The sequence below is a fragment of the Paramormyrops kingsleyae genome, chromosome 17 (assembly GCF_048594095.1).
Source record: "Paramormyrops kingsleyae isolate MSU_618 chromosome 17, PKINGS_0.4, whole genome shotgun sequence".
NCBI lineage: Eukaryota > Metazoa > Chordata > Actinopteri > Osteoglossiformes > Mormyridae > Paramormyrops > Paramormyrops kingsleyae.
In genome coordinates, this window is record NC_132813.1 from 20,094,604 (window position 1) to 20,121,940 (window position 27,337).

Below are 27,337 nucleotides of genomic sequence, written 5' to 3' on the forward strand. Positions count from 1 at the left end.
TTTACGTTTCGAATACTCGGGTTGAGACTTCCCAAAGACAGCAAAATAAGGGTGCTGGAAGATGCCGTTTGTAGTCTTAGGCAAAAAAAAGTGCTTGTTTTGGAAGAGCTGGAGGAAACCGCCACTGTCGAAGAGCACTCTTTCCACCCGAAAAGACGTGGGGGAATGTGGTTCGGCTTCTTTGGGGATTCTGCTGGTCTCCCACGAGGAAAGATGGGACCACGAAAGTGCTAGCTGGGTCTGGGGGAAAAAAAACACGGCTGACGGGGAGCAGGAATCGCCAAGCAATGTGGTGGGGAGAACCTCGTCTCCCAGAAACACTGTGGAGTTTGGACGGCCAGCTCCATGGTACAGAGAAGGGGTCATGTCAGCTCCGACCACACAAGCAGACCTGTCAATGGCTCTGCTCACACATGGATTCTGGCCTCCAGTGAAAGCTTGTTCTTGGCTGTATGCACCACCTTGCCGGTCCGCTTCCGTTTGCCACTCTTATACTAACATGGCACATATAAGCTGTATGCTAATCGTTCTCTTCCCTGCCATGTCTCATAATTAGACCTTTCACCAAACCCTAAGTCAGCCCAGCAGGCCAATCTGACTGGTCACCCAGACTACAGGATTTGGTTCACCTCTGGAACTTTGTGTGTGTGTGTGTGGGTGTGTATTTGACACAGACTTAGCTAACACATATGAAACAGCAGAACTAGGCAGGGATAATTTGTAATGTTAAATGAATGGTAAATGCTTTGGTTTGAAAAGGATGAAAAGTAAATACTGAAAAAAATGACACACGCCTATTTCTAATATCAATTCAAGAGTTGGCGGTAAACATTGGTCCTAAAAGGATGATGCCACAATGCACTGTGGGACCAATGTGAAGAAGGGGTACTGGACCACAGCTGGTTTAGCCAGCCTGTGACTCATTCCTATGAAATATGGTGCCATATACAGCAAAATCTGTAGATCTCAATCATCACACCATGGGAGTAATTATGAGTGATAATAATCACATCCAGAGCTGCAGACGGACTTCGAAATTTGGATATGTTTGAAGTGTGGAAATGTGCGGCTGAACACATTTCCGTTTCACTCCGCGCATCGTTACGCTGGGTTGAGTGTGACTGTGGGATGAGTGATCCGTGGGAGCAAAGTCCTTCACAATACAACACTCTGTGAGAGTTACTCAGCTCTCTCAAAGGGCTACCCAAGTGCTGCCACTTAGGCCACTATCCGGAGCTCATATAGAAAGGATACGGCGTTGGCGGAAACAGGCGGAGCATGAAGTGTGGGAAAGTCTGGAGACGTAGGCAACGTGACAAGAGAAAGTGAAAAGGCAGAAGGCACAACAACTGGAATCCCGTGCCCTCGCACTGCCCTCAAGCAGTGATACACAGCTGTGTCTTTCACGCACATTAAACACCATTTCTTTCCTGCAGTGTTACCCTGTGCTGCTGGCCAGAAGAGCTGGTGAAACACCCCCCAGTGAGAGGTCAACAGCCAGTCTGCTAAAAGCAGGTTCTGCTATATTTCAGAGACAGTAAATTTATGTGTGGGAGGATGAATGAGTTAAATAGTGTTACAACAGTTTCTAACAGGATTGTCACCAGAACGAGCTTTAATCAAAGAAAATTATCATGTAGCATTTTTAAAAACTTGGTTGTTCATAAGATCTGCTGTCGCATCCATTTTGAACCAAAGTGCATAGTAATAAAAGCTTATTGTATGAATGCATTATTAGTATTTCATGTCATTGTAATAACGTCATCCACAGCAGTGTTTCCCCTAGGTTTACAGCTATGGGGGGGGGAGGGGCAGATGGACACCGACAGGATTCATGATGTGTTTCTTTTAATGAAAGCAGTCAATATAACAACTGAACTAAACACCAGAACATTTCTTTTTATCAATATTTTCCACAAACTGTGCAGCTTTTGTCACTGCAGTGTATCGTTCTGGGTACGCAGATATTTTTGCTTTTCAGGTGGTTGACACGACATTTTCTGCCATACGCTCTCTGTCCGCTGGTGGGAGTGTGCTCACCTGTGTCTGTGCATCGGGGCGGAACTCCGCCATGGGCGATACAGAGAGTAGAGGAGAATTGTAAACGCGCAACCGAGTAGAGAGAAAAATGACAAGCTGTTGTGTAAATAACATAAGGCTATTTAGTTTAATAAAAGGACAATGTATAGACCTGTTCTATAGGAAAGGTAACCTTAAATGACTTCTGTTGTGATCTGCCTCTATATAGAAAAAAAAATTTAATAAAATTAACTTGACCTTCAAGGGGGGGGTGGGAGGTGCTGTTGGGGGGACAGGGCGCCCCCATAATATAATGGTAGGGGAAACACTGCATAGAGAGCAACCGGTCTCCGTGGCTATTGAATGGAAAATCAAATTCAAGCCCTGGGCAAACCAGGGAATCCTGAAAAATGGGGACAGGAAACCCCAAAGCCGTCTGGCCGGCTGCTCATCCCCAGCAGTCTATTCCGCCCCTTACTGGTTCAATTGAAAGCTAGGATTTTGTCTTCGCTCCCGTTTCTGGGGTCAAACCGAAAGCCTTCCTCTCCACCTTGCACCGCTGCGAGCGGATGGAAGGGTCCAGTTTTATTTGTGCTAAACCAGTGTGACCAGGGATTTTTGGATTGGAGAGCGTGATTTTGAAGGGAAGGGGGCATGATCTGTCAATTCAGCAATAGGAAACTCCACAATTGCTCCAATCACGAGAAACAAAGGCTTCAGCGAGGGAGTTAGATGCAAAACAGGGGGTTTCTGTAAAAAAACACCATATGGTGCTGTTCTTTCTGCTGTATTGCCTCCCAGTTTCCTTCAAAACCATCAGTTCACCCTAGAAAACCCTCCATTAAATCTGTACAATTTAATGTGAATCGAGTGTACCCTGAGCGAGAGAAAATGCAGAAATAATCCTGAAAAGCAGCACCGGATTTCTTTTATTCTGTATATGAATGGAGAGCCACGGGCTGAATAAGAACGGGAGCCCATGACGGATGAGTGAGACCTCGAACACAGGCCGACAGCACAGCTGCGTAGAGGGTGAGGGCAGCAGATTGCAGATTATATCTGACTGAGCTAACCCTGTCCAACCTTCCCATTCGGGGCAGGTTACAGACGAAATGGTTTCAGTGCAATGGAGCCCCGTGCAAATCCACCCACTGGCTTACAGCAAAGGAAATAGGTTGACCTCCAAAGTGTCTGAGAGGCAAATGACTCTCACGGCACAAACAGAGCCAAAGACATACGGCTATGAATTGCTCCTCAATGTGTAAAGAACAAGTTCACTGGGTTTCTGTAAACCAGGCATGAAGTCAAAGAGGTTAAAGGTCAGGTCAGAAGCACTGATGTGGCATTAGCCAGCCATGACATCACAGATTACAGACTTCAGAGTCCAGACCCCTAGTGTTTTTCCACCAAAATTTAGTATCAGCCAATCAGCACATCTTGTGCAAATAAATCAGGCAAAACACTGGACACCTGCGTATCAAGGGGCTACAGCTGGGAGGATCATTCTGGTTACTAGAGAGGAATTGAAGAGATGGAAGATGACTGGCCAAAAAAGCATCGATTGTGCTTTACAAAAAATACCTCCCCACTCATTCCAGTCTCACTTATTGTAAACCTTTCATTCCATTGTTCCTGAGACTCTCACATTCACTCCCTTCACACACATGCACAAATGCCTGTGATTTTCCCACAGTTCCTATTCATCAATTCCAGGTTGCAGCCCAACTTGGCAACACTGCTATACTTTGTGAAGAAACAAAAAACACAATATAATAAAAATCTGTAAGAATGACCATGCCCTTAACCCTGGGGCCACAGGAGCACGGCAATGACAAACAGGTGTGTGATGTCAGCAACAGGACGGGGCACCGGGTTCAAAGACATGAAAGGGTACAGAAGACATGACCTGGACAGGGAGCTCTATGGAATGCAAAGGAGTTGATAAAACCATTTCAATTCTAGCAGGACTGCAGCACTACCAGGCGCAAGCCTCTAAATGTTTTCATTTCTTGCTGCCCCATTGCGTGGGCGGGAGGGGGGGTGTAACAGAGCAGGCACTGGGTAGGACTCTCATCTCAGAGGGGTGCACTCTCTGCTAGTTCCTGCAGCTAACAGGACCTGATGTAAGATCAGACATGGGGCTGGGAAGATGGTGACCCCCCTCATATGCAAGAGGAAGCCCCCTTCTATCCTGCCCTCTTCTGTGGGGCAGGTCTCCCCCACACCCCGTCCTGTCTCCTGGCCTCCTGCTAGGCCGAGAGGCAAGACATAAGGCCGATTCTTATCTTGACAGGCCTGCAGTGTATGCTGACAAGTCCTGCGTCTAACTGCATGCAGCACCAGCGGAATCAGTCACACATGGCCCTCGCAGAACGCCACGACTGGCGAGGGAAATGACAGCATCGTTTTACATGAACATAAACAAACAAAGCTGTCTGATGATAAGGTCATTTGGAAACACTGGACCTAGTGAAATCGTGGGCTCCATTGTATGGCCAGGACCCACAGAGGAATGGCACTTTGTCTACCCCAAGGCTCTCCTATTCAGTCCGTTAAGAAGAGGAACTGCAACCAAAACGCACCAATTACGCAGCAGCTGCCTCTCTGGCAAGGTGGGGAAAAAAGTCCTTTCAATTGGGTGCGACCCCCATGGAGGATTCTTTCCAGCCAGGAGTTTGAAAGAGATGTGAAATGTGGGCTCATTGCCATGTGAGGTACTCCTCTGACAGGGGGACATTTGCCTCCACTCGAGACCCCTCGCCACGGCTGGGGACAAAGGGGTCACCCATGGAGTGCATGTGAGGCTTCGATGGCCTTATTATGGGTAACAAACACTTAACAGGAAGCTGGCACTGTTTAACAGTGAACACATTTAAGAGGCACAATGGGTAAAAAATGAATATAAATGCTTACACTAATAGTAATACTTCATTCCAAACAATTATAAATAGTCCAACTTTAAAGTTCTAAAGGTGAAGCATTTTAGCTCTCATACATCTCATATCATATTCTTTTACTTTTCTTCTATCTCCCTTAAAAGATGGGCGTTAAAGGTAGACCGAGCACTTTCCTCAATGGCCTCATATGTTTTTATACAAATAATTTAGATGCTCCAAAACTGGGGCTGGGAAGCTCAGAAGTGAAGACAGCCATTGCAGCCTGCTGTAGGTACATTTGGAAGTAACGAATGCCGGAGTAAGTTATTCATGCAGACCCCTAAAATGTGGGATCAGGAGCCAGGTCCAAGGTGCCAGCGTCCATATATCCATCTCCAACACCGGGGTGGTGTTCTGTAGATATCCAGAAATGCCCCACCTATCTATGAACCAGGGCATGGTGGGGGCACAAATGGGAAACAAATGAGATATGGGGAAAAAATACACACACACACACACAGCAACATTCCTACTACAGGGCTAAGCTTTCACTGGTCTCAAGTAGCTGTCTGCCACACCGAGGAAGAGGAAATAGCTCCATCAAAACCTGAGAAAGACAAAGGAAAAAGAGGCGACAAAAGGGGAATATCGACTAATGTTTTCGTGGAACTGTTTAGCAATCTCTGTGGTGTGCCCTCCATCTAGTTTCTTAAAAACATTATGATCACTGTGAACCAAATTTATTGGGCGATCCTCTTTGGGGTTTCATTGCCCAGCATTCCTCGGCAGTTCCCTGGGGGGACCTCCAAGACAAGCGCTAACGGCTTCTATTCCTCGAATGCATGCCAAGAGCCGTCAGACAGCGTCAAGCCCCCCCAGCCACCCCTTCTCCCTATATCCCCAGAGCAGCCTCTGGTCCAGACCTCACTTGCCAGGGCCTTTGTCAGGGTCGTTCTGCGCCTTGCAGAGTTGGCTGATGCATCTCAACCGCAGACACGTTTGAAATATGAATTAAAAGGCTGTGTAACGAATGTGGAATTCCTGCATGTGCTCTCTTTTTTTTAACTTGGGGACCATTTCTCTTTCCAAAGCTCCTGTTGGAACATGAGATTACAGTACAGCTTTGTAGTGCTGGAGAATATCACTAAGTGAGAGTGAGCAGAGAGCAAGCATCAAGCACCTGAAAAAGAAAAGCATTTCGATTGTGCAGCAACTTTTTCTTACTGTCGTTGCAGTGTTTTTTTGCCCCATGTTACCCACCAGTTGAAATGTGGCTTCAACTTGCATTGTTCCATTACCTGCCTTGGAGAAACCTTTAAGATCTTAGACAATGCAAGCAGATCGAAAGCAGCCCCACTCAAGAGAGAAGCTCTCAGTGTCTAATTTACAGAGGAAACCCTATCTGAGAGGTGAAGAAAAGGACAGCCAGCTCTGAGTAAATCTTCTGAGCTCACATGCTGCAGGTGAACCCCTAACCAATATTTTTAAATCCCAATGGGTTCTGCAATAAACGCACTTGATTCCAGGCCAACAGAGAAAAATCAAAATTAATGCGCCTCAGCAGCTGCGGTCTACCTTGACATTTGTCTCAGATGACATAAGAAAAAACACTCTTATTCATGAAAATATCGACCATCGTTTTTACCCAGGGCACTGCTCCAAAATAAAACAAATCTCAGAAGTACAGGCTTAAAAACTGCCTTACAAAACAAGAAAACATATTAAGTCAAATATGGCAATAAACATGACTCATGGTCTATACCCAAAGTTATTTATAACTTAATGGCAAAATTGCACTCTATCTTAGCAAGATTTCATGCGGTCAATTCTTTATGTTAGAAATTAACATAATACTTATGCAATGAACAGCAAAAAGAAGATCCTACCTCCAAGAAGCAGGTTCCTGCTGGAGTGTTTTCGTTGATGGACACTTCATAGAAGCTCCTTCCAAAAACAGGCTCATTGTCATTTATATCCTGCAGTATGATGTTCACCACAGCTGTGGAGGACAGAGGTGGTTGCCCCCCATCGGAAGCCACCACGATTAGACTGGGTTTAGGATCAGTCTCGTAATCCAGCTGTGTTGCAGTGGTGATTATCCCCGTGGCCGAGTCAATTGTGAACCAGTTCGAGTGAGTCCCATAATCTTGAAGAATGCTGTAGTGGATGTCACCATTGGGCCCTTGATCTTTGTCCCTGGCTGTGACTTGCAGCACAAAACTCCCAGGGAAAACCACCTCTGGTATGGCCTGTGTGTACACCTGCTGCTCAAAGAGTGGCGGATTGTCATTGACGTCAGTGACCTGGATAGTGAACGAAGACTCTGCCTGGAGAGGCGGCGTGCCAGAGTCTGTGGCCATGACTCGCAGCTCATAGGAGTCCCTTTCCTCTCGGTCCAAGATCTGGTCCACACAGATAAGGTAAATGATGTTGTCTTTGGTGGTCAGGGCAAACTTGCCATCCCCACCCTCCAGGGAAACATTGACATTGGAATACTCGCCATAATCGGGATCGGAAACAGAAATCCGAGCCACAAACTGGCCTGGCTGTGCTCCCTCTGAGATTTGAGGAGAGCCATCCTCACTGAGGAAGATGATGGTCATGGTGGGCTGGTTGTCATTGTAGTCACGGACATGGATAGTGACAAAAGTGTTAGTGACCTCTGGCTGGCTGGCGTTGTCCCTGGCCTGCACCACCAGCTCATGGACTTTGCGCATTTCGTAATCCAGGGGCTTGCTGAGTGTGATCACACCAGAGTGTGGATCAATAGAGAAATAGCGGTCAGGGTCGCTCTGCCTCCTGTTGATCTCATATAAAACCAGGCCATTGTCCCCTTCATCAGCATCATTAGCAAACACTTGCAGGATGCTGTTGCCAGGTTGCATGTTCTCCATGATGACAGCATGGTAGCGGCTCTGGTTAAAAACTGGAGCATTGTCATTTATGTCCTGCACAATAATGTCAAGGATCATTTGTCCAGTCTTCTTTGGAGACCCACCATCAAAGGCTTCGAGGAGCAAAGTATAAGATGATTTTTGTTCTCTGTCCAAGATGCCATTAACCACAAGATCCAAGGAAAGACCTTTGTTGCTTCCCCTCTTGGTCTGCAGAAGGAACTTCTGCCCCTCATTTCCATCTTTGATGAGGTAACCCTGTGTTGTCAGCTGGTCCTTGTCTGCATCGGTGGCAGAATCCAGGGGAAACCGTGTGCCAATAGCAGTTTGCTCAGGAATTTTGAAGGTGGTTCTTTGCCTGGGAAATGTCGGTGCGTGGTCATTGATGTCATTCACTGTGATGATCACCTCCATAGTCACACCAGTCATGGTGACAGCAATGAAACTGTAGCGGTCTCTCACTTCATGGTCCAGGACCTTGGCAGTCTTGATGATGCCAGTTTTCTCGTCTATATGGAGGTCGCTGCCCACACCAGTACCCTGGTGGTCAGAAATAAAGTACTGGGAGGCTGTGACACCAGGGGGCAGGCCAGCAGTGATATCGCCCACGATGGTGCCTGCAGGCTGTTCCTCATCTAGCTGGAGCTCCAGAGTTCCCAGGAGAACCGACGAGTGAGCAGTCATAAGTTCCAGGGCCATGTACAGCAGCAACAACATCTTTTTCGTCCAGCTCCCTTCTTTCCGCAACGGATCCAACATAGTCTTCCCCCAACCCTTAGACACTGCCTTTGGGTCAAATGATTCCTTCTAAGCCTGCGCAAACAAACAGACACAAAAATTATCAAGTGCTTTATTAGCCAAATTTAATTACATTAAACACATTATAAAAACAAGATAACAGATGTGTATGATACTACCACCTCTCTGACAAGCAATGCAAGCAAATCTTTGAGCTATATAGAAGAATTGAAGCCCTTATTCACAAGCTCATCACCCAACCCAATATATCCCATACTCACATATTTTTCTTACATTTGTCTCACACAGGCCATTACTCAACCGGACTGCTCGGAAACCCACAGCTCCAGGAAGAGTTCACCCTGGACCAAAGAACCCATTTTATTTGATCTGTGTTCAGACTGAGGTCCCTGTGCTTGGCTCTTGCATATCCTGTTAATCCCAAGGAAACAAGCTGGACTTTTAACAGAGTTGGGTTCAAATCTGTACTGGGCGACGCCCTAGAGAACCCACGTGTCAAGGAACATAGTATGGGAAGCTGATGTTGGTGGGCGAGGCTGGTTTAAAGCCTTTTCACAGTGTTAAGAGCTCCCAGGACATGTGTTAATCTTGAGATGTAGATTTGAGGAGGAATGTTCTCCTCCAGAGAACTACGCAGAGGACACACAGAGGAAAAAGTCGTCTCGCATCATTCAGGGGAAACAAACCTTATAATTATGTTTAACCTCCGATGCGCACACAAATTTCTTTCAAACACATAGGTCACTTGTACAGTCGACATAAAAACAAGGAATTACACTTTTAATAAATCACTTAAAAGGCAGGTGAAAAAACAGGTCATTTATTAGCATAAAGGGTGAATTTTTGCCAACTGATGTATTGATGTCAGTTTTCAAAGGGTTCCTGAAACTGCGGAAAAGTCAGCCAACTAGTTATAATAAATCACACTTTTAATGAATCATTTAATTATACGTATGCTGTAGTGTGCATTCTTGGCTCCAGTACATTTTATCAGTCACAGAAGTGGGTTTGTCTTCTTAAAAGTCTTAGCCAACCAGCCATATTCTTACTAGCACAACCTGTGCTCCCTCATGTATATTATATATGACATGGCTTTCAGCTACACTGAGGCTCATTCAGAATTTCCACCTCTGGGACCAACCCTCTGCCAACTGCAATGCTAAATAAATAACCGTGCTGACCTACAGTGTATTAATCTGTGCGTTTAAAACAAAAGCCCTGGTTTACTCGGGCTAAGTATCTGTAGCCTCAGTCTGAATGATGAAGGACGATATGGTCAGCAAAGGGAGATGAAGAGGAGGAAACACTGCGTGTGTGTGTGTGGGTGCTCTGTTTGGAAGAGCAGCAGTCCCACACTACTCCTCGCCCCCAATTACACCCCACCTGAAGCAGTCTTTGCCCTTCACACTCTTTGGGCAAAGACTTGTGGGTGCTAAACACTGAAATATATTCACAAAGCTCATGAGACAAAGAAATCACTGCAACTCTTCTGGCAAGGACGATTCTTTTGTTAGATCATATTATACACACCTAGGCACACGGTCTACTCAACAAGTAATGATACAGTACACCTCAATTCAGGAATGATTACAGTTCAATCCAAAAATGATACAAGCTCAGACTGAGTATGATTTACATTTATTTAGTATGTATTAAAGTGCCCTACTTTTGAAGTAAAAACATATGATTTTTTTTCCCTTAAAATAAGTCACGCATTTATTTTAGTGTTTTAGTTTATCTTAACATAAAAATATATTAGCCATACACAGTTATAGCACCACCATTTCTGACAGCTTTACCAGGTTTTGGCTGATTTCTTCTAAATTACATTATCCATGCTTCTATACTGAACATACAGTGTCACAGGATAAGCAAGTCACATTTCTTAGTTTGATGACCAGACACAATATTGGCTGATGGTGTTTAGCTGAAGAATTATATTCCCAACATGTACTTGTGTTTTTGGCATGGTTTTCTAAAGTCAGTTGTAATCTAAAGTCAGTTGTAATCATGTCAAAAAATACACTGAGAAGAGACGATTTATTCACCGCCTGCAGTGCAACCTCAAAATAAGTCAGGAAGGAGGACTTCAAGAGGTAATTTTGTGTTTTGTTCTTTGCTGGACCTCAGTGTCAGTATTTCCTCCTAAATGGCTTGTAAGTTGTGTTCATTATAAATGTCTCATGTTTTGAATAAGGAAAGTTTTTCTATTTGGATCATTAAAATGTCTGTAGTTGTAAACAACCTGCATTAAACTTCCCAGAAGTTCTCCTACAATAGGTACTTGAACGAGATCTGTAAGGCTCCCCCTAGTGGCAATTCTAAGAATTGGAATTTAGATGGATCCTTGCCGGAGGGGACAAGGCACATAATATAGTTGCAAAATACACACACACACAAAAACAACGGAACCAACTTCAATAAAGAATTTGCATTTTTGTCAGTCCTGTGTGTTTCTAAGTGTTTTTCAGTTTTTTCAGCAAATAAATTAATAATTCAAAAAATAAATAAATTCAAAATAAAAAGATCTATTAATTATATATGCAGTATATCACGGCATTGTCTAATTCTCAAATCTGAAGGGTGCTTATTTTCTATAACCTCAAAAGTGGCGTATCACAGAAATAAATCAATGTGCGATTATAATGTTTAATTCTAACTATATGTAAAACCAAACACATTGTTACAAATCACTTAGATAAAAAAGTGCTTCAGGCTGAGGGCCAAGACCAAAATGATTTGCCAGCCAATGTGGCGCCCTAGGCGAGCATCAACGCAGGCGCCCCCAGACCAAGGCAAAGTGAATTTGGCTGGCAAGCCGGCGCCCGCTACCTATATGATTGACTGACCCTGAGATGATTGTAATGCACTTGTCCAGCCAAATATTAGAGTCCTGTTTAACTTACATAAGAGGTTTTACACAAGTCGATCCTGTTTTAATAATCGAAAACAAAACAAACAGGACAAAACAAAATCCTGCTTGTTACATTTCTTTGCCTCTGCTGCCGGTTGTTTAAAACAAAAAATGCTAAAATGTTATTAAGCTGCTTATAGCCTACCATGGTTACTATACTTTTAGCTTACACGTTTGTAATGATTTTATCGCCGAGTGGAGGGTGAGGTCCCTAAGATAGCTTCGTCGAAAGTACACAAGTCGCCCAAGCCTAGCCATTCTACTAATAAATGCGTTTTCGGTTCGAACATGTGGTAGATATCTTCAGGTAGCGACATGTAAGCAAAATGCGTGGTAGCTTCAAACGGTGCGTTTAGTTTTCAAACTTATAATACACGGCTTGGTGTGCGTTAACATTTACATTAATTATAATCTGTTTTTAAGCTTTTCTGTGATGCAGCTAGTAATCATTACCTCTGATAAGGCAGCAGCAAACCGTCCCATAAAGATGCACACATTTCAGCTCGCGCACTACACACGCTCTCTCGCAGACTTTAAACATCTCTTCCGTTCGTTTGCTCGCGCGCGGTACGTCATTGTCTCTCACGCATCGCATACATTGGTTTCCTCTCGGCTTTTGTCCGGTTTGGCGCCTCATACACGTGCCACGATTCCGCGTTGCGCCGTGACAGTGCGTCTTCTCAAAGGGAGCCGAGTAGGAGGGCTCCAGGCAGTCTGCCCTGTGCTCCCTCTGGCTCAGCCGCATTGTAATTGGGGTCTGCTGGAAGCCAGCCCCAGGCACAAGGGATTCCCGACTTAATTTCAGTCTGCAAATGTGGCAGGCCAGCACACACGCACTCACACACGCATACGTGGGGCAGAAAAAAGGGCAGAAATCTTTGAGGTTTTAAGAAAAGCTTTTAGCTCACTGGGATGGCCCTGTTTTCAAACAGGTCAAGCTCTCCCAGCTAGCTAACTCCACAATGCGAGAAGCACCATTGCAGGCCCAGAAATTCCCCCAGAATAAGCCTGTGGAGATTATAAAGTGCGTGCCAGGATGGAAGCCCTTTTAAGAAACAGTGATTTACTTTATTGAAATACTGAGGCTTAACTTAAAGTTTAAGGTCTCGTGCTCACGCCGCAGTCACAGGAATTTGCCCTCCAGCGGAGCAGAGGAACCGCTGCAGTGCAGCAAGTTCCAAATGCATGTAGCAGATCGGACCTGGCGTCCTTTAAATGCATGTGGCCAAGGGAAACAGAGTAAAACTCACACGCGACACGCTTGTTCACGCAACAGCCATCCTTTTCTTAATGTCCAGAAAAGCACTAATGATTTTCTACATCGCGTGATAAAAGTTACAGTCCGCATGTATTAAAAGCTAAGCTGCTTTCTGGATGCTTTCTGGATGTGTGTGAGCAGTGTTTTTTATCCATCCACCCATCATCCATAACTGCTTAGCCAAAACAGAGTCACGGTGAGCCTGGAACCTGTCCCAGGAAGCACCCGGCCCCAGGCAGGGGTCAACCCGCATGGGATGTAGGGTTGGGACAACGCGTCGACGTAATCGATTACGTCGACGCGTAAAATACGTCGACGTAAAAAAATCTGCGTCGATGCGTCGTCATTTTCAAAACAGACATGGCGGCAGCGAGTAGCGGCAACATGAGTGAGGCAGTCGCGGTCGACCCAAACCACTCCACCCGATCACGCAGTTCTACAGTATGGGGCTATTTTAACCGAAAAGGAAGTGATTCATTTTAAATGTTTTGTTAACTTTTCCTTAATTTTATATATGTTTGCACATTTTATTTCTTGTTAAATGCTATCTCTAATATAAGATGGTACGACTACTACAACTTTATTTTGCAATTTTGTTCATTAAAAGGTCTTCAAATTAAGAAATTTGTGTTTTTCATTGATATACATAAATTAGTAAATGTGAAATTGCTATACAAGTCAAATAATGGGGAAATAATCGATAATCGAATCAAATCGAAATCGAATCGGATTGAAAAAATTAATCGTTAGATTCATCGATGCATCGAAAAATTAATCGCTAGATTCATCGATTAGGAAAATAATCGTTTTGCCCAGCCCTAATGGGATGCCAATTTTTAAATTCTTTTATTATCATCCACCAAAAAAAACCAGCATATTGCTGTAAAGCCAACATGGAAATGAAGTTTTAGGAATGATGTCATTGCATGTGCTGGCCAGAGTTTCCTTCTGAGAGATAGAGTACAGTTTAGCCCAGTCACCTGACCCAAACATACTGCATTTCTAACCCAGCATAGATGTCCGAAAATGTTGGCCATGTAACACAGCCGCACGTAACACGGCTACGTGTATCACAGCGCTTCATAGCCCGGGAGGCCATGGGCCAGAGACCCCTTCAGATCCTGTTGGTGTGTGTAACTCATCTTCAAGTACTGCTGGGATATATATTCACCTAACGGCGCCTCAGTGACAGAAGAAGCACTTCATACTTCATTAACTAAAAAACACACCCCGTACATTACGTTGAGCATGGTTGCCCCCCCGTCTGTCCCATGTCCTTGAAGCAGGCAGTAGCTAACAGCAAAGCGGACCCATGGACATCACCCATGAGCAGAGTGGAGCTGACCCCCTGTAATGTTCACGTTTGTGAGAACACTGCTGGGACACTCCTTTATCATTCGGAAATCCTCAAGGGGTCCATTTGCACAGTTTTTGGGGCCAGACATGCCGTAGATATTTCCAAGTCGTGAAACTGAAGTGCCGTTTCAGGTCCTATTAATAACGGTGGTAATCAGGCCCTGCAGATTTCCATCTCTGGCCGACGTAAGTGTCCATGGCTAAGGGACAGAAGATGGTCACGCATCACCTGGACACGCTGCAACAAAAAAATCTGCCGACTTATCTGTAACCTTTTTCAAACCCAGTAAAGTTATGGTGCAGTGAGGCGGTGGCTCTTTAGGTCTTTTGCATTCTTGCAAACGCTACAGGGGGAGTTTAGCGGTGATTTGTCACTGCCAAAGGAATTATGCAAGTCAGGCATAAAATCTCCAGCAAGAGCAATTGAAAGGGGCTTCTAAGGGCCTGACTGCATGAACAATGGTGCACATTCATTAGCTGCGATGGGCTCCAGCTTCTGTAATGCGATTGTGAGATTCGACTGATTGAAACAGCCCAAAGTAAATGTAGATAATAAAATAACAGCTGACGTAAGATATAGGCTTAGGATGCAACATTCTTCCTAAAGCAGAGCCACAACATCACCCGAGTATCATGGGCGACGTAAACAGACTGTTTCCCAGGTTTCCTCGGCCAAGAAGTCGATCTTGAGAGAACAAAGAGGGCAGTGCCCCGCCAGCCCGCGCCAGGCTGGCAAGACGCACGTGCATCCCAGTTTACAGAAAACAGTGGTTTCCAAGGGGATAGTAAATGCTCCTCTACTGAGGGCTACACTTTCAATTCCAAACTCTGGCTCCGGTGACCCCAAAAATATGACTCTTTTTATTTTTCCAATCAGCTTTTATAATTGCAGCTAGCCCACTCTTCACGTTACGAGTGGAAATATCATGACCACCAGCCAGCCCGCATGTGGTCGTGTTACGATATTGTCGATAAAATACTAGAGTCTTCCCTAAACACAAAACAGATGGATACCACAAAGGTTCCACTATTATGGTATTGTGCATATTTAAAACCGAACGCTCCCAAAAAGTCGCCTCTTTCAAATTAAATGAGAATCATGAAAGAATTAAGTGTGGGCTCTCAGAGAGCCAAACAACTACCAGATCATCATGCCCTAAAAATGGCCTTCAATTTTTTTTAACGTAACACAGTGAAATAGCTTAACTGAGGCTAAAAGATAAGGAACCACGCAGCTAGGATTCCAAATACGACTCCTAAAAAAATGGCATTTTACGAATATTTTCCAGTCACATTTCTTCAAATATCAATGACACATTGGCGTGAAGCAAGGTAGAGAGAAAATACTATGCTCATAGCCAAAGTAGTCCTGGGAAATAGGAAGTCAGGATTTGTTCAACTACATGTGACCTCTGAAATAATCCTGCATATTATTGGCCCATCATAAAGCTAGTAAATCAGGTTTTATTGTTTGATTGCAGAATTATTTACATTCACGAAAACTCTTCGTCCAGCTCGTACGCTGCCAAAATCAAATCCACTCAGATTAAAAAAAACAAAAAAGCCCATGGCTTTAGCTGGGAATCTTTTAAAAAACATCTGTCTCCCAAATAAAAGGTTAACTGCTGTACAGAAACCCAGAAATAAATAAAATAAATAGCTAGCCAAATCGGGATGGCCGATTCAGTCGTGAATCTCTAAAACGAGCCTCGGGTCGCTCACCATAACCGGACCTGATTCCAGGCCATGGGGGTTTCTGGGGGGGGGCGGATGCACAGCCGTGTGACAGAGCCTCCACAAACTTTCACATCAGCTGAACGTTAATAACACAAAACAAGCCTGGCAAAGAGAGCAGCAATGGAACCTTAGAGCAGCAATCTCCCCCCAATCTGTCCGCAGCACCAGCCAGGCTGTTTGAGGTGCGCGGGGGGATTCTCCGCATTCGGGGCGGCTCGCTGAGGGTCCTGTGGTTCCGCTGGATAAGACAGAGCCAGGAAAAGCCATCGAGGCGCCCAGATGTGCATCCCAGGCTGCTACGGGTGGGAGAGGATCGGAAAAACACATGGGTGTCTCTTCAGGGAGTGTGAATGTGTCCTGGATGCTGAAGAGTACTGCGGCCATCTGCTGCAGCCACCAGCTCGACACAGACAGACCAGGGTCATTCTAGGTTCGAATCCCACTCCTGCCCTGCAAGTGTGGAGTTTGCACGTCCTTCCTGTGCCCATGTGGGTTGTGTCCCAGTTCCCTGCACTTTCTGGGATAAGCTCCAAACTCACTGTGACATTGCATTTGATAAGTGGTTATGGAAGATAGATGAATGTTTGCACGATGAAGCTTACCTTAAGACCCCACCCCCCCACCCCCCAACTAAGGGAAATCCACTTCACTTACAACAACATATAAAAACACAGAACTTGTTCAGAGCAAACAAGTTAACGGGTTAGGACTAAACAGTCTGTATCTAGTGGTTTTTAAAAATATTTGGTCTGTAAATAAGTCACTTAAATATTTCCTCCATTTTTGTTTTGCTTTGCCCACTGGGGGCCACAAATCATGGAGCAAACCATGATCCAATTTCTGCGTGATATAATTAAAACAGTCATACATATGGCCATTTTTACATTTGACAGTTGCCAAAACACACATGCACGCATATTACTGTATATACATTCAAATAAAACTGAATACAGAAATACTTACAAAGGTGTAAATTAAAAATTCTATAAAATGTATTTTTAAATTTAAATGTGCAGAATACCGTTGCTCTTAAAATGATGACAAATAAAATATCACACACTCAGATATGTGCTATCAGCATAAAATGTGTCAGAATTTTAAGTATTTATTTTTACAATTAATATATATTGTAGATTTTTCTTGTCATGTAATTATGTGTTTAGGCCAACATTTTATACAGACTTTTGTCTGCATTAAGATGCATATCATTGTATTTATTTATTTTGAGTTTTGGCACAATTAATCCAAGAAAAAAATCTGGTAAAACAAATCTGGACAGCACTATAAGCAGATGGCGCTGTAAACCCTTTTGTTTATAGACCGTTTTTGTTTATATATCCCTCTCTGGCAGAGATTCAGGTCGCTCTGCATTTTTAGCTTTCACAGCTGATAGTTTTCCCAGCACTGCGAGTCTCCCCAGACACCCACATGGACCAGGAGGGGGCCGAAGGAGCGACAGGCACGCCGGCCCCAGTCTGGAGGCCCCTGGAGGCCCTCCAGTGGCAGATTAGTAAAGCAGCGTCTGGATCTGGGACCGGGGGGGTTATGGGTTTGCAATCCCAGGAGGTGCACTGCTGTCAGACTGTGAAGGAGATGCCTAATCTGAAAGTCTATGGTGAAGTGACTGGTGAAAGCCATGAAACTCCGGAGGAAACATGCGGAGGGGAGGAGGAGGCCGAGAGCCCTACAGAACGAAATTACAACATGAGCGAAACCAAAACCGCTGCTGCTGCTTCTTAATATGACTGACTTTTACGTAACCATACCCCAGCACACAATTAAGCTCTCAAAATAAATGCGGCGCAGGAATTTTAATAGATATATATGTTTTAAAAAACAAAAAACCCAACTGTCTATCACTGGCAGTTAGTGGCTGTGTTTTCATTTAGCCAGAGTCTGGGTTCAATGTGAGCTAAAAGAATTCCCTCCTCCCAAAGGAACTCGCATGCCACATTTATGGCTAAGCACCTGCATGAAAAGAGGGGTGGAAACAGGGGTAAAAGGGGCTAAAAGAAAAAGCACACGGATTTGGGGTATTCACACCGATTACACGTCTCCGACTGGAGGCTGCTCTGGAGAGTGTGGGCCAAAGACTACCTGCAGATGGGATAGGTGGGCTTGTAGGAAGGGTGTCCTCCAGCCCTTGGTTAGCTGAGCACCAAGCGGGCACAAGGTGGGATGCCAGCCACTGGTGCCCGGCCATCTGGCGGGCAGGCGGGCTCGGCGGGGGGCAGACCCGACCGTTACGGAACGCAGAACAGACGAGTCAGGGAGCAAAACCCATCTGTGAAGCCGTGAAGCCGTAACTGACAGGGCAAGGGCGGGACCCCGAGGCAGGCCGGGGCGCCGGGCCTGATGCGGTTCGGGACTCGGCCGTGCAGAGGCAGCGGGGTGCCCGCAAATGGACACTTTCCCGATGCTCCTCCCACCCCCCTCTTCAAGCGCTCGCGAGGCGAGGCACCGATGGAGACAGCAGAGCCCCCCGCAAGATGGGGACACACAGAAAAAAATCAATTAGCAGTTTGTATGCACATAGGTCTGATGACATAATCTCTGGAAGCCACGACGTTGCCGGCTTTTCCAGTGACTCAATGATATTTCTTTTACTGCCTCCTTTGAAAACTTTTTAAATTTCCCCCAATCCGATAAATCTAATAAAAATGATTCAAGCATGAAGCTTTCATCCTTAGTGACCCCAGATGCTCCCAGGCAAAAACCTCCCACTTAGTCCACTGCATGAGAGAAAACTGTGACCAAGTGATTACAAGTCACCTGACTCCCCCCCCCCCCCCCCCAGACCCCCATCCCCTCCTCACCCCATAGCTTCAGCCCCAAACCGACACAGCATGTTATGAATTGTTAAAGAAACACACTTTTATCCCAGCTACTGCTAGCGGCCAAAATTCAACTGAAACCCTATAGATCTGTATACACCAAGGGCATATCCTTACGGAAAATCTAGCTCTAATGCAGATTTTGATCCTTTAGAAAATTACAGAAGATAAATCAAAACACTGCTGAAATAAGGCATAATAAATTACGAAAAAGCAAATAATTGCCATCTGGATTTTTGAACATTAAAACCAGTAAACAGTTGTAAAAGGGTGTAATTCTTGTATTTAATTACAGTAAAGTGATTCCACCCATATGTTATAAATACGTATTATATACCTATATTTACATACTACTGATGAGAGGCTTATTTATAGCTGAAATAATCAGCTCTGGACTCAGTGTGAGGCTGAGTTAGCTAATAACGTGACGGGGAAACTAATTGGAACAGAGTTGCCTTGCAGAAATAATGCATCACAATCTTTAGTTTGAGATCCAAGTTAAACAAATAGCTGACACATGTGGTCTAAAGCTAATTGCCAATTTTTTTTGTGCGCGTGTGTTATGTGTGTGTGTGTGTGTGTGTGTGTGATCGCACGTTTATTTCTGTCAGTGACGTTGCCAATATAAATCACGGCAAATATAATCAAGGCACCAAATGCTGGGGAAGAGCTTGAGTGGAATCCAAACAACTTCACTGGAGGCTTAATTGGAAAAATGCCCATGTCTGGCCGCAGTGAACTGTCTCACCTGTTTCTACTTAGAATAAAAAACACCGACGTTTCCGTTTGATGTCAGCGCGGGAGCAGCCGTCTCAGTCCGGAAAACTTCCCGGTGAACATGTGAAGTCCTGCATGTAGTCTTTAATGCCCACCCCTAGTGTCATCCATTAATGTGGTGAGCTCAGATTTGGGATGCTGACAGGGTCGTATACAGACTACGCCTGGATTAAGCACCAGGCCAGACTGCTACACATGTATATTATAATGAAAATATTTACTTCCAATGAGAAACTGACAGAGATGAGAGCAGAATACGCTTCGAACATCCATATAACTTGAGTGTTTAACAAGCAAAATCAAACTCACCCTTGACCTTTAAACCCCCTGCCTGACTGTGATGTCTGTTGTAGATCACTGTACAGTTGCTCACTCCACTGTGAAGACCATGGAAAGGTGACCTGTGAACTGCCTACTCCTTGTGAGGTCGAACCCAGGCAGGAGGAGAGCTGTGTGAGTGGTGGATTAACATCTCCCGACCCATGTGATTCAGCTCCCAGACAGGCGTGTACTACCCTGCCAATAATCTATATTAATTACATCTGTTTTTGACCCTGTTATCCTATGATCGTTCTCCAAACACCCCCTCCCCACCTCTGCGCACCACCTCTCAGTGGGTTGCATTTTATAATGGTGGTGTAGACCACCGCTAACATTCTGGGGGGTCACCAGCAAATGCAGGTGGACGCACCTTGTGGCCAATTTACTCGCCAGAGAGCCTGCGCGTGCAGCAGAACCTACAGTTGATGATATTTTTACGACTTTCACTTCATGACAAAAGATTTTTTTAACACTTTTTTGCTTCTTTCAGCTCAGTGCTGACACAAAAACACAACAATGCACGATTTTTAGACCGCAAGAGGACACTGCATTTGTCTGATTAATTGCTGAATGATTAATTCATCCTGACAGAGCGATGTTAACTGGTTTTAGAACAACTTACCCATGTCACCTGAAGAAGTAAAAGTAACATGTGCCGGGCATTTTCTTCACTCTTAACAGCCTCCTACAATCCCAGTTCAGTAGCACCACTGCCGTCCAGCGAGACGCATATGTTTCGCGTTAAAACACAGAGTTGATTTTCAGTGAAATGCACGACTCGCCGCTTCAAGCAAAACCGATCCGTCAGCTCGCAGAAACTCCAGATAACGCGGTTAAAAGTAACGGGATCTGCGCGTCCTTGGAAAACATCGTGCCAAGTCTCCTGATGCCATTAAAATGCGAAATGAAGTGAAACGTTTTTTTTTTTTTTTACTATCAGCTGGGGTGGTACAGTATGTGTGTGTGTGTGTGTGTGTGTGTGTGTGTGTGTGTGGGGGGGGGGGGGGTTAATTAAAGTGAGTAAACTTCCAATCATTTTAAAACCTGGAGCAATTAAAAGAAACATTACGTTGCGGCTGTTATAACCTTATTATGTCCTTAACATTAACATTCATTTAGAATGTTATAAGTTCTAACTAATATTACCTAAAGCACATCCGTATACAATAAGGAAAATGTTTAGGCAAATGAGGTGGATGGTGCGTACGTTTCATATATATATATATATATATATATATATATATATATATATATATATATATATATATATATATATATATATATGCGCCTGTATATTTTCATAAAGTTTTGGCAGTTTTACAGTTTGAGTTCATTTAACATCAAAACTAAACTTGGATAAACAGACTGTTTCAAAAACGAAATGAATAAGCCAATGGATTTAAATCTCCACGTTACTATATTTTTGTGAGAAAGCTTCTGTTATTGTTCAGGTAAACAGTGAATTTACCCAAAATTTTGAAAATCCCGCACGCACAGACAAACGGAACATTCTGCGCACTCAAGTATGAATATATACAAGTATATACCTGAACATCGGTATAGTCACTTACATTCATTTGCCCCAACTCCAACTCCTAATGCGTGCGTCCCGTTAGGAAAATAAAATCCAGTTTGTATGAAGTATTCTTAGCAATTCCTTTTCCGCTGTAGAGAGAAATACGAAACAGTCATACGCACGTTTGCACTATATTCTATCCATCACAGGGCAGATGGAGGTGTGTTCTTGTATCTCTTTAAAGTAATTGTCTTTTTTTTCCTCCAAAAACGCAGTGAAAAAATGATCTTTTCCACTTTCTCGTCTCCGTTCCAGGTTAACGTAAATTTCCAGTCTCGGGTGGCCTTCGCGGGGCAGCAGGAAACTCATTCAGGGGTAAGCTTCTCACTCCTTCATCGGGTTTCCAGTACCGCTGGAGAAAGTGCGCTCATTCATCGGCGTCGGCCGCAGCATCCGCTCTGCGAGGCTCACCGCGGAACAAGCGCACGGCATCTTCGCCAGAGAAATCTGACGCCGCGGCCAGGACCCGCCCACTGAGCTCATTTGCATAATTTATTCAGCACGTGTTAAGCCAAGCAGCGAGATCATTAACCTGCAATGGACGGAAGGGGGAGCCAGAGAGTATGAAGCCCTTTGCTCCTGCAGACTTTGGTGCCACCAAGCTCTGTTAGATGGAAGTAGTTTTTCCATATACGGATGAATGCACTTGCAAGGATTCATTTATAAATACACCCTTAATGTACCAATGCTAAAACTTTCACTGCACATTTAATAATCATGAAACAATAGGCCTAATTACGTAATTAAAGTAAACCTCAATTCAGAATTTCGTTGTTGAATTTGAATACCTTCAGTGAAAAAAATATAAGCTCAGAATCATCCCAGGTCAGGTCAGGTTGGGGAGCATGCGCTGATTAATCATCCCAGTTAACTAAAAAAATGCAATTACTGAAGTTTAAGTGAAAGTATAAGTTACCTTCTCTGATAAAAAAGGGACAAGCCCACCTTCTTAAAGGCATCACCTTTTCACTGACAACTTACTCTTGATTGTATAATTGTCCTTGGCTGCCGAAAGAGGCCTCATTTGGGACACAAGTGCAACACTGAGGTAATCGATTCAGTCAGAACGTACATGAAGAGAAAGCAAACTAGCATCAGCACTGTGTCCTAAAGAAAAAAAAACCTTCTCCTCATTAACGTGGAGCAGTGAACTGTGACATTGATATTATATCACGTCTAGGCCCACTGCACTGCTGATCCTCAAGCCTTTTGGTTCTTCTGGGGAGATTTTTAAATAATATTTGTCTCATTTTACACAGAGCCCCACCTACTTGGACTAAATTTGTCTCTTTGCCTGGTGCTCAGCCGATCCACCCCATGCATAGAGGGGGAAACACGGATTAAAAAAAAAATAGATCTAAACTGTGGTTGTGTTTAATTGCGGTGGCTGGGTTGCAAATACCACACTTTGTAGTTAATGCAATTTACCACAAATTTTTATCGACATCATTTTAATGTACAGCAGATGGCTCGTTTGACACTACTGTGGGCCCAGTTTGGCGTTTTGGTTGTCAGTGGCCATCAGTGGAGCTTTCGATTTATAGGTGGCGGCCGTCGCAAACTGCTCTGGCATGAATTTGGCTCCCGGGAATGTTTATGGTGAACTTTTCACATGCAATGTGTCGCCGATGGGGGCAAAATGTAGGATTCACTCCATTATGGGTGGAAGGGCGGCCTTAATTAGTGATGAATGTGCTTTGTGGAAGGTCTCCTCATTAACAATGTCTGTGAAGTGTTGGGGTAATTATCTGAAGCTGATCGTTGTCACAGAATAAATACTCAAACGTTGATTAGTACATGGGCTGTCCCCCTGATCCCCCCCCGGGAGGTCAACAGCATCTAGTGCCCTATGAAGCTCATCTGTAGTCACTGGGAGAGAAATGGAGGATTGAACATCTTATTCAGATGTGATGTAAGATCAGAGAAGATTTGCTGAGATGGTTAACGTACCTGCCTCCCCCCCTCCCACTCCAGGTGATGTACTGGGAGATTTGGCAGACCGTTTCCCGTCTCCAGCCACGTTTGCCTCTGTCCCAGCCGGGCACTTATTCCAAGCAGGTGTTTGAGCATCTGCCTGACATTCATCCTCTCCCTCCATGGGAAACTGGGTCCATCTCCATTCTCTCATTCTCTTTAACTGGAAGAGTGAATTTGTTCCTAGTGACTGGGTCTGGCACGCCTCCCAGTAGTATTCCTCACCACATGGGATGATAGTTGTGGAAAATTTTGATGTTTAAAATCGGGGGGGGGAGGTGGCAACCCTCCTCAAATGAAATACATATGCAAATTATTACTATTATTATATATTTGTTTTTCCAAGTTGCAGGCAAAGGCCTTCTGTAAGCATTCGTTTATAATTTAACCGCATTGAGTTTTCGTGCGTTTGGATTGTGAAGCAGTGCGGCTGTCATGAGCAAATTGTTGAATATATTACTGCTCCCCCTGCCGCCTTCTCTCGCGCCCCTTCTCTGGTACCAGACCGAGCATTCAGACTTGCAGAGCGTGTGACTTGACTACAGTCGCACTAATATACTCTCTTTTGTAGTATTTCTTCTGCTGGCACCTGACCTTGAAAAGACGGCTGGGCAGAGCAGTGGCGAATTGTTCCAGGTGATTCATGTCATTGCCCCTCTTTTCCCTCGGCCAGCTCGCCCTGAGGACGGTGCTCAATGCTGCCATGGTCACATGACTTACAAATAATCGAATCGATTCTTAGACATTAACTGGGATCAAAAAACTGACGGGAAAAAATGGTGTGATGTCACGAAGCTTAAAAAAGCTTTTCTTAGAATACAATAAGCTGTACTAAAAAAAAAACTAGTGGTTATGTAGAGGGACTTTTAAATCTTTTTGAAAAAATCTTTTTATGACTCTGTCTTCATGTACGCTTTCAGTCTTCTGCACATCTAGCAGTGACATCTGTGCCGATTCCTATCACAGCTCAGCGTAAAAAAAACAATGTTTCAGCTTTTTTCCTGCTGCTAAATACTTATGGCATGACTAGACGTCTCTGCGCTGCAGCTCATTGTCGCCGCTGGTACCAAGGCGCGGTAGCAATGAGTGAGGGAGCTTCCAGATGAATGCGCTCGTGTATGCGGGATGGAATGCTCGCTCTGAGTACAATAGGCAGAGCCGTGATGCGTTTATGCATGAGAGACAGCCGCTCGAGGATGAGGTGGGCTGGACATGCTGACCTGAAAAGAGGATGAGGGTAAAAGAGATGGGGTCTCCAGACAGAGGTGGCGTCCGCTGGGAGCAGGGAGGTGGACTTGGCCCCCGCCAAGCCTCTGATCTGCAGCCCAGCCCCTTTAACGAGTTCAGCACAGTGCCACAAAGACAAGGGTTCGGTCAGACTTTCCCTGTAACCCTATAGCTCTCGTCCAGGACTTCAAATGAATAATTTTCATTGACATAGCGACAGATACAAAATGAGAAGCTGAGTAAATGGGGGGGGGGGGGGGCGGTTGAGAGGCCTGTGGGGGGGAGGAGGGAGAGAGGCCTCTGACAGAGGCGGCTCGCATGCGTGTTACAGATTCCGTCGCCTAGTCTCACATCTGGCGACTCTTTGGAGGGAAAACACATCAGCGCTCCCCGTTATCTCCCTGGAGGAGTCCGGCTTTTATCTCGGGCAGAGCTGAAGCCATAACCTTGGACTGAATCCCGGCACCATCGTCTGTAGCTACATAAGAAAGTCACTGTACGTTCACGCAAAGATCCGGAGTAACCGTGTGACAGTGGGGTTAGCCAGAACGACTGCATTTGCTGCTATCGCTTAGCACACAGATGCAGCCAACATCTCTGTGGTTTACTGGTGTGGCCCTTACCTCGCTGTGAAGATAAGGTACACTGTGTGTCCTTCCCAGGCTTGGCCTTGACAGACTCTCTCCTTGACAGACTCAGCATCTCCTACAAGTGTGAGAAAATGTCGTGAATGTAGTGAATGAGGGGTTACTTTTCTAACTTATCCCTTGGTCTGAAAACCCCAGAGGTATGTTTCCTATGTAACCTACAGTAACCCGGTCCTTGGGGACCCCCCAGACAGTCCACGTTTTTGCTCCCTACCAGTTGCTGGGAGACCAGGAGCTGAAGAGGGAGCAAAAATGTAGTGGCAGGGAGCTGAGAAGGAGCCAAAACATGGACCGGCTTGGAGTCCCCGAGGACCGGCTTGGAAAACACTGACCTAGAATGTAAAATTTACTGCTCCAGGTTGAGCTGCACAGTGACTCAGTGTATAACATTGTTTTCACACAAAGGCTGTGGCCTGCTGTCAACATAGAGCACTAAACACAATTAGTATTCTTGCCCAGTTAAATGAAAATAAAAACAGAGACAGTGTAGCAGTCCTCCCTGCTAATTCGCCGCTGCCATTCCATGCTCTGACTCTCACCCCAGCTTCCTATGGTGTGCATTGCTGCTACACAAAGCTTCTCTGTCTTCTGCTCCCTATTGAGTGGCGATCAATAAAAATCTGAATGCTGCATTAGGGACCCCTTAGACTCAAACTGGTTTTATCAGTGCTGTGTTTATTTATTTTTTTCCTTACTTCTATCACCACCACTTATTTATTTCAAATCTTGTCCTAACCTTCCCATGCTGTGAAGGGGTGCATCAAAAGAATCCTGTCTACAGGGGATATGGATCAAAGGTCCCAGTCTGGATTCCTTCTTTGTTATCTATAATATATAAATCTCCTTGCTTTTATGTAAAGGTGATTTGCACAGGTTGCCAGGAAGAGGCCACAGCTGGAACAGGATGCTATCAACAGAGGTGGAAAGTTCAGGTCCAGAATGTACAAATCAAGACCAGGGTTTTGTTTCAACCAACTGCTTGAGTACTCTGTGACTGTGACTCTTTATACTCAACCAGTTGGTTGAAACAAAACCTTGGTCTGGATTTAAATATTCTGGACCTGAACTTTCCACCTCTGCTTGTCAAGTTCAGGAACAAGATCAGGGGAGGTGTAGTGCCTGTTATGTGGGAGGGGCTCTGGTCCTTTCTGATACACCTGCATGGACATACCTTCCGTTTTAGGTGGCTATACTACTATACTACAGTATAGATTTACACTCTTCACCATATATTTGATGAAACTGGGCTGTGAACATGCCACATGGGACCTATAAGACCCAGACAAAAGGCGTTCCAGAGAAACAACATCAATATGGCTGACACTGACTCAGCAATACCTGATAAATATAAAGGTGCTCAGAAACATAAAATGCCTAAAAAACATAAAAATGACAAATAATAAATAAACTTTTGAATGTCATCTATACAGATTCCATGGATCAGTGTCAGTATATATAGCAACTGTATTTTAGAACCAACAGGACTGAGAGGACACAAGCCGAGATATTTCACAAGCTCAAGGGTAGGGAGACACAGGAGATGGAACTTTCTAGAAGAACATGCTGCAGAGTTTATTTGTATGCACAGTGCCAGGGAGGGAGACAAGCTATTGAAGGAGAATGAGACCTAGAGGGTCTCACACCCATAAACTCAGACACACAAGGTCAAATTCTCACTCTTACAAATGTAGACCTGTCAGGAATAAAGATATTAGTTTTGGGTTCTATTTTGCCTGGAATATAATTAGAACAACATATTTTCCTCAGAAAAAAATAAACTATGCTGTGAAAGTGAAAGCATAGCATTTATCTATGTTTTAAATGTTCTTGTAACATGGAAACTCTTCACCACCACTTGGACACACATAGCAACTGCTAATTCTTGATTGATAATAAAAAATATCCAGATTCTTTACTTGTAAAGCACAACATAAATACTCTATGATAGGAAGCCATTGCTGAACAGAACATATGAGATGTTCTCCTCTGTTCCTCATTGGTCAAAGTGCAGCCAATCACATGCTGGGACAGAAGTAACAGAAAACTGCTTGCACATAACAGTTCCAGTTTATCTTTCCCGAAACAGACTTAACCATCAATAAATAGCTGCACAGCAGGCAAAAAGCTGGCTTAAATGGCTCATAAATGTCTCTCATTTATAACCTAAG

At 44.5% G+C, this 27,337-nt stretch overlaps 1 protein-coding gene across 3 annotated transcripts in view; it reads right to left on the minus strand.

Moving 5' to 3' along the window:
• LOC111851299 (protocadherin-16-like) overlaps nt 1-21,610 on the minus strand; it is an 88,658-nt gene extending 67,048 nt beyond the window's left edge. The window contains exons 1-2 of one of the 3 annotated variants that reach the window (XM_023826065.2): nt 21,317-21,610; nt 6,782-8,602 (exon numbers count right to left, since the gene is read on the minus strand). In XM_023826065.2, coding sequence (XP_023681833.1) covers nt 6,782-8,548 — 1,767 coding nt within the window. In that variant the 5' untranslated portion in view covers nt 8,549-8,602; nt 21,317-21,610. Of the gene's footprint in view, nt 1-6,781; nt 8,603-11,915; nt 12,043-21,316 lie in introns of those variants that run through there. The other 2 variants (XM_023826067.2, XM_023826068.2) reach the window with 2 other exon arrangements.
• Between the last annotated feature and the right edge of the window lie 5,727 nt (nt 21,611-27,337).